This window comes from Bipolaris zeicola, assembly GCF_000523435.1.
Source record: "Bipolaris zeicola 26-R-13 unplaced genomic scaffold scaffold_278, whole genome shotgun sequence".
Lineage (NCBI taxonomy): Eukaryota > Fungi > Ascomycota > Dothideomycetes > Pleosporales > Pleosporaceae > Bipolaris > Bipolaris zeicola.
Genome location: NW_006912327.1, coordinates 17,148 through 28,316, shown reverse-complemented (window position 1 = coordinate 28,316; position 11,169 = coordinate 17,148). Strand labels below are relative to the sequence as shown.

At 49.6% G+C, this 11,169-nt stretch overlaps 6 protein-coding genes across 6 annotated transcripts; 5 read left to right on the top strand and 1 right to left on the bottom strand.

Moving 5' to 3' along the window:
- COCCADRAFT_52389 (uncharacterized protein) lies at positions 1-157 on the top strand (the record flags this gene model as incomplete). Its single annotated transcript, XM_007719089.1, has 1 exon — positions 1-157. A coding segment is annotated over one exon (157 nt), but the record flags the coding sequence as incomplete, so codon positions are not given.
- A 1,005-nt stretch (positions 158-1,162) lies between these two features.
- COCCADRAFT_109211 (uncharacterized protein) lies at positions 1,163-1,966 on the top strand (the record flags this gene model as incomplete). The annotated part of the gene is made up of 1 exon (XM_007719088.1): positions 1,163-1,966. The coding sequence occupies one exon, from the start codon at positions 1,163-1,165 to the stop codon at positions 1,964-1,966; it is 804 nt and encodes a 267-aa protein (XP_007717278.1).
- A 787-nt stretch (positions 1,967-2,753) lies between these two features.
- On the top strand, positions 2,754-3,934 carry COCCADRAFT_30319 (uncharacterized protein; the record flags this gene model as incomplete). Its single annotated transcript, XM_007719087.1, has 2 exons — positions 2,754-3,482; positions 3,560-3,934. The coding sequence occupies 2 exons, from the start codon at positions 2,754-2,756 to the stop codon at positions 3,932-3,934; spliced, it is 1,104 nt and encodes a 367-aa protein (XP_007717277.1).
- A 770-nt stretch (positions 3,935-4,704) lies between these two features.
- Positions 4,705-6,816, top strand: COCCADRAFT_9210 (uncharacterized protein; the record flags this gene model as incomplete). The annotated part of the gene is made up of 1 exon (XM_007719086.1): positions 4,705-6,816. The coding sequence occupies one exon, from the start codon at positions 4,705-4,707 to the stop codon at positions 6,814-6,816; it is 2,112 nt and encodes a 703-aa protein (XP_007717276.1).
- A 704-nt stretch (positions 6,817-7,520) lies between these two features.
- Positions 7,521-9,037, top strand: COCCADRAFT_109204 (uncharacterized protein; the record flags this gene model as incomplete). The annotated part of the gene is made up of 3 exons (XM_007719085.1): positions 7,521-7,656; positions 7,710-7,982; positions 8,061-9,037. The coding sequence occupies 3 exons, from the start codon at positions 7,521-7,523 to the stop codon at positions 9,035-9,037; spliced, it is 1,386 nt and encodes a 461-aa protein (XP_007717275.1).
- A 1,110-nt stretch (positions 9,038-10,147) lies between these two features.
- COCCADRAFT_41062 (uncharacterized protein) lies at positions 10,148-10,777 on the bottom strand (the record flags this gene model as incomplete). The annotated part of the gene is made up of 2 exons (XM_007719084.1): positions 10,148-10,291; positions 10,346-10,777. 2 exons carry the CDS (start codon positions 10,775-10,777, stop codon positions 10,148-10,150), a joined length of 576 nt encoding a protein of 191 aa, XP_007717274.1.
- Positions 10,778-11,169: the final 392 nt, after the last annotated feature.

Below are 11,169 nucleotides of genomic sequence, written 5' to 3'. Positions count from 1 at the left end.
CCCAAGAGGCACGAAAAGAGACATTTCAAGCTCTTTCTACTCTCTTAAGATAGGACACGGATACTTCAACTCCTACCTAAAGAGAGTAAAGAAAAGAGAATGCGAGCTTTGCAGATGCGGGAGACCACAAACAGCAGACCATTTACTTCTATACTGCGGCTTCTATAGCGCAGAAAGAAACCAGCTTAAAAAGACTCTAGACTAGAAAATACTTAAACTCCCACTTCTACTCCATACTACGAGCGGTATAGAAGCTACCTTAGCTTTCATTACTAGCACGAGGATAGGAACAAGAAAGTGGCACCTTGGCCAAGAAGGCTAGAAAGAAGAAAAACAAGAAAAACAATAAGAAAAGAAGAAAAATAAAAGAAGAATAAAGTTGATTCTGTTAACTAGTGCTATTTCCTACCTCCTAAGAGAGCCCGCTGGAAGGCAGCCTAGCTGCCCTACATCTCTCCCTGTTACCAAACTGCTCTTTAGCACTAGGCGTCTAAAAAGCTAGTACTAGCTTAACTAGACAAAGGCCGAAGCACTATAGTTACGCAATACAGCACAACGTACTAAATTGTAACTAGTTAGATAGAACGGCCTTTGGCCAAAGTCCTACATAGTCAACGACTGATACAGGACTATAATGGAATAATAATAATGTGATAACAGTAATACTATAAGACGGCAACTTCAAATATCCTCACATGGTCCTTGAGACTGTTACACATTCGCTCTTACCAGATAGTTTCTTTGAGCTCGAAAACAAGAATATGTTGGAACTTTTGTCTAGAACGAGACGAGGTCAGTTGCAGGATCTAATTTCAAATGGAGACGCGCTACGCTACAGACTATAGGATAGTCTTCGGTATATTATATCGGACCTTAAATCACAGACCTTAAATCACGGACCAAGGGTCATATAATCACGTAATGATTCATATCGCATGGTAGCTATTATACAAATTGGTATCTTGGCAGCCCGGCACTGCCCAACAGCCGAGAAGCCGATTCGCCTATTATCCAATCCTCGGTCTTCGCGGACAAAAATGAATAGTTGTGATGAATCTAACGCGCATCAATCATGACATATAAATAAGCAAAAAGCCCTCATCTGGCGTTTGCGCGTCGTTACAAATACTTACCCACGCAAACACAGATACACATCTACGAAATGGACTCCCTTGTCAGCGCGGCCAATTCTACTACGTCCTCGCTAAATTTTAAACCGGGAGATGCAGACTTCATAGGCTACACGATTGCCCTCGATGCGAGGGATGCTGCAAATGGTTCGTCTTCATTGGGGTTCACAATCGCAACGGCAGTCGGCATGACCCAATACTTCTACGCAGTCCACCTTACGCTCAGAGATAAGAAAAGCCCTTTCCCACTCTGGATGCATCTTTTCTATCTAGCGCACGATAGCTCTTTTGCGTACCATTTCGCGTGCGAGGCACGCAAGTACAACTACCACTCTTACGTCATGTCCAAGGTCATAGGTCTCATAGTCTGGACATTGCTAGAGGTCTACTGTATCCACCGTACGTTGACTGTGGAGCATGAGGGACTATTTAGCCCGAGGCACAATCCAAGACAGCTTCGTCGAGCTCTTGTACTAAACACCTTCCTCCTCTTGGTATTTTACACCATTGTCAACGTACCCATCTACTTGATCGGTCCCGAGGCCTGGCTGTACTGGACCATGCTTACCAACGTCGTCATGGCCATCGGGCCAGGCCCCTATTGGCTGCAGAGAGGCTGCCGTACCGGAACCAGTCGCGTACTTGCTGGAGTCAACGTCATTGGCACCTTGTGTACATTCTGGCCGTATTCGATGTGGGTGCATGACCTACCCTCCGTCTTCGATAGCCCTATCTTCTATTGGGCAGGTGTTCCGGTTACTCTGGCTGCAGGTTACAATTTCTATGTTTTAACCACGCTGCCTGCAACAATTGAGGGGGCAGTCAAAAAAGAATGACATTTTTTTGAACTAAGAGATATCAACAAAACAACTTGCTCCTTCGATGGAAATCCCACCTGCCCGCTTTGTGGGAGCAATGGAGTTGATACATATTCTTTTTTCAAAACGGGTTGCGTTGTTCGATAAGCGGTTCGGCTAGAGAGAATAGAGAGCGCTAACCATAGTAAAATCTCTAGCAGTAGAAGAGAAATTAAAGGTCTGGGTTATGATGCCCTTAGTCTTACATGCCCTCGTAACCAGCTTGCTTACCTCCTTCGTGATAGGTGAATGAGACTTATCAAGATCCAGTAGACTTCCCCCTTTGCATTTGACAATCCACGGAAGCGTTGCTGAGATTCCGGAGTAGACCAACAGATGCATAGTCTAGCCAAGTGTGAAGCACAATCTTGAATATTGAGAGAAAGAGCCGGTATTGCGTGCCTGGCTGTGCTGTTCGTCATTGGCAGCATGGCAGAGCTCCAGTTGAGTCATACAAGCAGTGCGAGGTTATCGTTTGGATAAAACCATAAGACATAAACATAACTAGGAGGTTACAGTGTGGTACGGCTCCTACACATGACTCATAAAACTTCAACCATGGGTTGTTGTTCTCGTGGAATTGAAGTTGCAGTATTGTGCAGGACCCAACAGCAAGCACTGTGGATATGTTCCGCATTCGTTATAAGAGTTCTTCAACAATTTGTGAACTTCTTAGGCCTTAATACTTCGCTCAGTTCACGCTTACCTTCCCCTTTTCAACTTGCACAGAAAGCTTTTATATTCTTGGACACCCTCACAAGTACTCATGGTTATAAATGAAAGCAATTCCTCCGAGGAAAGCATACATGAGATACTGCGTCGCACTCTCAGTCCACAAATTGCTGTATCCAGTTCTTGCGGTTTTGCTAATCCCATAGAAAAGCTAGAGGCTTCGAATCAATCCGTCTTTGCAGTTATTGGGAGGGGGACATGTGGTACAGTTTTCGAGGTTGCTGGAAGCAAGATTGCGATCAAAAAGGGCTCGGATAAATACGGACTCTGGGTCGATGCCAATATCACACACGAAGCAAGCCGGGCTGTTATGGAAATGAAGGTATATTTGGAGAGTATTTTCCCAGGTTCCTCGATCCCTCTTGTGCCACAAGTTCATGGATGGGTGCACGATGAAGAGTTGGAAAAGTGGTGGTACATCAACAGATCACAGTTCCCTGATGATGACAACGAGATTGGATTCTTGTTTTACGTGGAGCGCATCTTGCCGCTTCCGGAAGCCACACGCACAGCACTTATCAGAAAGTATTTTCCCAGGGAGTTCCAAGATATCTCCCTAAGAGATCCTAGCAATAGGACTTGCTTGATCCGACCATACCTTGGAATGAGGCGAACCGATCACGAGTTGAAGCACCCTGCTGAAACTCTACAAAACTTCCCGCTACATCTAGACCAGATGGAAGAGATAGGTTTGGATATAGCACAATTCTCTCGAGAAATGGCGATTGGGCTGGCTATCATACACTGGAGAGTGGGCTCGATGGTATGGACATGGAATTTGTTTTAGGAAGTGTCGCCAATGATTTGGAAGTTTTTCCTCTTATCAAAAACTTCGAGAAGATCAACCCCTTTAGCGTTCCTGTTAGAAACATGGCTCGGCGTCCGACTCATCTATGGATGCTGGACTTTGACAAAACTAGTAAGCTCGACTTCAATGACTGGAAGAAAGCTCGGGGACGAATGGTCACAGCGGTCACGGGGAACGATCCTTACTTTCCAAACCCAGCCACATCGGGTGAGAAGGAGAAACTAGTTTGGTCAAACTTTGAGGAAGTGTATCTTCAAGCTGCCCGCGCGGTGTTAAAGATGCATCCTACACTTTCTGAAAAGGCGAGGACCCGGAAATATCCAGAAGCCTTCCTGATTGACTGGAAGAAGAGAGCTCAATCGTTGGAGGAAACAAAAGATGGTTCTTTTATGAAGTTTGTAGGCTAGTCACGTCTGTGTGTAATACTTTTCGGGAAAGTTTTGCGGCAACTTCAATAACTCCATTTCATAATGTATTTGCAAAAAAAGCAAAGTAGAACGGTATGCACTCTTAATTAGTCTTGAAGGATCATACGTACCGTAAGCATCCACACCCCGTGTAATACCATGGCGCAACTCCCGTCACTCACAGTCGGACGAATTTATGAGAAGGTGCAATTCTCAGTATTCCAGGAGTCACCACCAATGTGGCGGTACTTTCCCATGTGTATAGTAGCTTAGCGCCAACAGTATATAGGCTGGATCTCCAAGAGATTCAAACACTCAACCTTACCTTATACTTTTATAGACCGAATTCCTGCTATGCCTATCAGGCAAACCTCTATTAGGTACGACAACTAAATATAATACTATTATATGAAGGCAGCAGGACAGCTAACTACTGGTCGATCCAGCATATTACGTGACTATCACGTGACCCGGACGCTACTACCTTACAAAACGGAGCTCCAACCGAGCGGCCCTTCCGTTTCCTATCCCTATCTAGATAAGTACAACCGCGACTCCCTTCACCCATGGGCGCAATCCCCTGATCCATAGGCGCGATTTTCTATACCTATAAGCACAATTTCCCTTAACTATGGGTGCGATTTCCGTAATTGATGGTACTAGCGTACACAGAGCATACTTAAGTTCCCCAAACTGACCTCGAAACTTCAGTAACTTTAACGTCACATTTTACACATTCATAAATCATCATCACCACCACCACCAACACGATGGCGCCTTCTGCTACACCACGCAAGCAGCCTCCAAGCGTTGACGACATTCTACGAGACCACCGTGAGAAGCAAGCCGCCTCCGCAAAACCGCGATACATTCCAAAGGCTGAGCGGGAACGGATCGCGCTCGAAAAGCGCAAGAAGGAAGTGGAAGAGGCACAAAAGAGGCGAGAGACCAGCAGCGGCGACGACCGAATATGGAAGCCCTCACAGGATGGGTCTTCACAGAACGGCGCACCATCCATACCTGCAGGCCCACGAGTGATGCGAGACGCGCCCACCGAGCCGTCGTCTATGCGAGATCGCAGAGGTGACATGGCGCCACCACCGCCACCACCATCCGAGAATCGAAAGAGCAAGCGACCCGCCGAGGACATAGAAGCCATTATGATTCGAGAGCGTTACCTGGGCCCCGAAGCAAACAAGTCGACGTTTTCGGCCGTTAAGAAACGCCAGAGGACTACGGAGAAGAAGTTCAATTTCGAGTGGGATTCCTCAGAAGACACATCTCATCAATCCCAACTCATCCCCCAATCAAGCGCCAATGGTAGGATCGTTGGTCGGGGCATACAAGGTGGTTTTCATGACGATGTCAAGACCAAGGCAACACAGATGTATGCTCAGATGATTGCCAAAGAGGATCCCGTGCACGGTCAAGAGAGAGCACAGCAACTATTAGAGATGGACAGGCGGCGGCAACAACAGGGTGGCCGCGCGCAACTCGACAAGCACTGGAGTGAGAAGAGGCTGGAGTACATGCGTGAACGCGATTGGCGCATCTTCAAAGAGGAGTTCGGCATTACGACCAAGGGAGGCGCAATACCGAATCCCATGCGCAACTGGGGCGAGTCAGGGCTGCCAGACGAGCTCATGCACATTATCGACCAGGTTGGGTACGTGGAGCCTTCGCCTATCCAACGTGCGGCCATACCCATTGCTCTGCAATGTCGCGACCTCATTGGCGTGGCCAGGACCGGTTCGGGTAAGACTGCTGCCTTTGTCCTGCCACTACTGGCCTACATCATGCAGCTGCCTCGTCTGACGGCAGCCAATCTCAACGACGGCCCTTATGCCCTCATCCTGGCTCCAACGCGTGAATTGGCACAGCAAATCGAGGCGGAGACGCGCAAGTTTGCGGCGCCACTAGGCTTCAATACTGCAGTCCTTGTTGGTGGTCATCAGATTGAAGAGCAAGCATTCCAGATGCGTGACGGTGCTGAAGTCGTCATTGCCACGCCCGGTCGTCTGGTAGACTGCCTTGAGCGACACTTGCTGGTTCTCAACCAATGCACCTATGTCATCATGGACGAGGCAGACAAGATGATTGACATGGGTTTCGAAGAGCCAGTCAACAAGATTCTCGAGGCGCTGCCCGTCAACAATGAGAAGCCCGACGACAATAGCGCCGAAGATGGCGATGTCATGCGGAGGGGCATGTACCGTCAGACGATGATGTACACGGCCACTATGGCGCCGGCGCTTGAACGGATTGCGACACAGTACCTGCGTCGTCCTGCCATGGTGACGGTGGGCAACCAGAACGAGGCGACTGACACGGTTATTCAGCGAGCAGAGTTGATCGAGGGAGAAGACAATCGGAAGAGACGGCTACAGGAGATTCTCACGTCTGGCCAGTTCAAACCGCCCATCATTGTCTTCAACAACAACAAGCGCGGCTGCGATGCCCTGGCTCGCGACATTCAGCGGATGGGATTCTCAGCGACGACGCTGCATGGGTCAAAGACGCAGGAACAACGTGAAGCAGCGCTTGCGTCGCTCAAGTCTGGAAAGTCGAGCGTCATGGTTGCGACTGATTTGGCGGGTCGTGGTCTCGACATTGACGGCGTATCTTTGGTGGTCAATTTCACTATGGCGTCAACCATCGAAGCTTACACACACCGCATTGGTCGTACGGGTCGTCTGGGAGCGGACAAGCATGGTGTAGCAATTACCTTCTGGGGCAAAGCAGACGCCGAAGTGCTCTACGAGCTCAAGAAGATTATCTCAAAGAGCGAGATCAGCAGATTGCCTGAAGAGTTGCGCAACCACCCGTTAGCGCAGCAAAAAGGCAACAAGAAGGGTGAGATGGCGAGCAGGCACATCACATAGAGATGAAGGGATGGAGACGCAGGGACAAAGGCAATGACCCCTTTTCATGTAGTGGGGTATGGAGTGCTTGTGTTTGAGTGTGGATGCGTATGCGCAACAAATGGCATGTCGCGTGATGGTGGCACGGGGAAGTGGTGGGTGGTGACAAGCTTTGGATGGCCGAGCCGATTGCAATCACAATGACAATGGCAGAGTGGATCTACCCCGGACTCTACTGCGCTAGTCTCCAAACGGCTAGACTGAGGGGGGCAATGTCTGGCTTGGTCGGGTTGGGCAGCTTTGCCCGCGAATCAAGGGCAGATGAGATGCATACATACACGGTACATTAGTATACCGTTATGTGTTTAACTAATGATACATAGTATAGGTAGTGTATTCAGTACTACTTAACTCCCATGCATGCACCGACTTACGTATGCCTATGCTCGTGCTCGGCACACATCCCCGCCCTGTTCACTTCACCAACAGGGCTTGTCCTTAAGCAAGTCCACTTCCAAACGGCCCGTTTTGCTTTGCCCTCGTTCGCGCCCCCATCAGCCGTAGCCATGTCGGACGCATTGACGTGGGTCTGTTCTTCGCTCGTGGCGTGCCATCCGCCGCCTCTGACTGACTGTCGTCTTGCTGACATTGTTGTTGTTATTGTTGCCGTCATCAATGTTGGATTGACCAAGAAGCGTCGGTGTTGGGTGAGTTGAAGCCTCGCCATGGCTTCGCTCTCCCTCTCCCTTTCCCTTTCCCTCTCCCGCTCCCTACCGGCCAGTGCAACGTCTGCTGCTCTTGCCGCCGAGACGACACCGGCACAGGGCTCGCTCGAGTCCGCCGGTGCGGGCATAACTGGAGGTCAGTCCCTTCGCTACCAAGCCACAAACTCCAACCTTACCACGGTACCACAGGCTACACGGGCAACTCGGTTCCTCTCAAAATCATCATTGCCTTCTTTCTAGGCCTCGCCCTCTACAATGCCCTTGAGCTCATCATCCTCGCCTTTGTCACCTTCCAGCACTACCATGGACTTTACTTCTGGTCGCTCGTCATCAGCGCCTTTGGCATCATACCATATTCACTGGGCTTCATCATCAAGTTCTTCCGTCTGCTCGACCCAAACGCTAATGTCGGATATGTGGCCATTGTTTTTCTCACCATCGGCTGGTATACCATGGTCACGGGTATGTATGCTGCCGCTTCGCGCGGCCACCACCAAGTAGAGAACCTGCATCGAGACTGACACTCAACGTTGCATGCAGGTCAATCCGTCGTCTTGTGGTCGCGCCTGCACCTCGTCACCAACTCGCGCCGCACCCTCCGCTGGACTCTGTACATGATCATCTGCAATGGCATTCTACTGCACTCGATCACCACGGTTCTGACCTTTGGCTCAAACTCGAATACCCTCTCGCCCGCTACCTTGGCCCGCTTCGTCCGCGCCTACTCTATCATGGAAAAGACACAGATGTTGGGCTTCTTTTTGCAGGAGACAATCTTGTCCATCATCTACATCAAAGAGACAATCAGGCTGCTCAGGCTCTCCCAGTCCGTCCAAGGCGATACGCGCAGCTTTGATGACGGCGCCAACATTGGCCAGCTCAGGCAGGCCAGTGTCCGGAAAACAATGTACCAGCTTCTCGCCATCAACGTCTTGATCATCATCCTAGATCTCGCTCTGCTATCCATGGAATTTGCAAATCAATATCTTATCCAGACAACGCTCAAGGGTGTCGTATACTCTGTCAAGTTAAAACTGGAATTCGCTGTTCTCGGCAAACTGATCCAGCTTGTGCGCGATCGCACAGAATCTGACCCTAGTCTCAATGCCAATCCCTTCTCCAGCCCTGCCGCATACGCCAACCATCGCAACAACAGCTCCAACTTCCAAAACGTGAATTGTACCGGGACATGCACCCTCGAGCGCCGCAACACCCTCACCCTAGAGAAGTCAAGTAGCACCAACACCAGTGCCAACCGCCCAGACACTGCGCGCCGCGCCAACGGGCCCACAAGCAGCCCGCTCATGTACGACTTTGGCAACCAACAGTACCCTGATTTTGTGGACCCGCGCCGTCTCAATTCTAACCTGACGCATCCTGAGCTGCAGGCATCTAACAGAGCCGATCAGGATGGGTGGGAGACGCGTGATGAGGCTACAGAGCGGCGCAGTAAGAGGCGCCGGGTCAAGAGGGCGAGTTGGATTGATTTGGAAATGGACAAGTTCAACATTGAATGATTTTTTTTTCTGTTGTTGTTTTTGCATGCTCTGAACTGGCGTTTATGGGAACAGATCAAAAGATGGAAATGTATGGACTCATGTATACATATACCCCTAGACACCGTCGTCCGAGTTTTCTTGTATTTCTGGTCGATTCGATTATATACTCATATTGTAATTTCAAGTCAGAGCCTAGGAAGGCTTGTAGGGATGTGGGGTGGTAAGCTATTTCTTTTATTCTTCTTTCTCGTCACTTGATTGTCAAGGGGGTGCGAGTAGCGACATTGAGCGAAGCATAGATGTGATATTATGGAAAAGGAACATGTCATGAACATGTTCAGTTGCACCACTCAAAACACAATGTACAAACATATCAGCATCAATAAACATAGTTATCACATATATATTATATGTGAAAATAAACCCTGGGCTACTTTTTCTAAGAAAGTACATTGATATTCGAGAGGCAGTAATAGTAAGCATACCAACTAGCTTAGCTGAGAACAATTCAGATCAAGGATGCTCCTCTTATAACCACGATTCTCGATCTTGTCATGTATTTCAGTTTTTCTCTTCGAAACCATATCTGAATACTCTTATTCGTCCTGCAACAGTTCATTGGAGCCTACCTCTTCATACTCGAACTGCCAGCTTGCTGCTTTGCTGCTGCCACTGCTGTTGTAGCGTTGCCACCTGCTCGGCCACCTTAACTACTATCGTACACACGTACTAGACCAAGCGCCCAATCACGTGTCCTCGCTATCGATAAGACCCGCCCTCATCGGGAGCCACAAGGCCCGCCTGTGATGTGGATGTGACGAAGAGCATGGCAAAACAGTTACTCAGACCCAATGGCATTCACTCATAGCTTGTCACTCTATACTCCAGCTTCGTAGTCAGGGTCACGCTGCCTTGTGACTTCGTCTACTGGAGACACCTTGTTGATTACGGAGCTATCTCTGTTCTTCCACTAATACGAGATGAAAGCAACTGAGAGAGTGCAATTACTATCCGTGCATGCAGTCTCACATCTTCCAGTCACAGTCCTTGGCCCTACCTCTGGTGCTCCTCTGGCGTGCGTCATAGCTCATAAGATCATTTGTATGCCATCATATGCTACGCACCCTCTCAATCCTGCCTGCCCTTGAGTAACCGCTTCGTCACCTTGTCCTTTTCGATAATGTAAACGTGTGCGCCCCAACCGGAAAGTGCGTCACGGTCGACGGCGTTGAGTAGCGCCTGTGAAATGGTCTCGAACAGGTCCTCTGGGCCCTAGATTGAACATTAATACATGATTCAGGGCAAGAGTGGCGCTGAAGAACCCACCAGATCTGGCTCCCACAGCCCCTCACATGTTCCAAACAGCTGGTCGCTCGCTGTTCCGCTTACGATGAAGTCCTTTGCAAAGTCGATGCACCCAATGCTGTCGAAACCGCAGATGAAAGGCTTCCCGCTCGTCTGGTTGATACCTGCAATCACCGGGCTGATGAAGTATGGGCCAAAGCGCCTCTCGTACAGACTTGAGCTGACGAGGTTGGCCATGGTCTGTGGGCTGATGTTGCGTTCTTCGCGAAGACGGTACATGTTGACCTTGTAACGAAACAAGTCGGATACGGTCGAAACATCGGTGGCGAGACCCGTCAGCCCAAGGAAAACGTCGCCGTATTGGAAGATCTTAGGGAAGTTGTTGGACACGGTGAGGGCCTGCATGCCGAGGCGGAGGTCGCAGGCAATGGCCACGCAGTCCTTGCCCACCATTGCCACGCAGGCGCCGCCGTCTATTGGAATTGTTAGATGGGCATGTGGTATTGCGGTTGTATAAGAAGCGTACTTATGGAGAATGGCGACGACTATTGCGATTAGCTGTGTCCATGTCCCGACGAATGCGGGGAGCTTACCATGGCTGCAGGAGTGATGTGATATCTGGCGAGACAGCAGAGATAGCTGCAGCAAGAAGAGCAGGGGATTTGTATTCGGCCGTAAATCTAGAATCAAGCAAAGTTGGTGTTGGCAGTGGTTGTGATGCACCCAGGTAGCAGCTCAGTACGCGGCGGCGCGAGCAAGCTCCACCCTAGGACAAGGCAAGGCTACTTCGCAGCTTAAACCCGCCTTGGCACTGGGAACTTTTGATCTCCACGCCTGCATGCCCG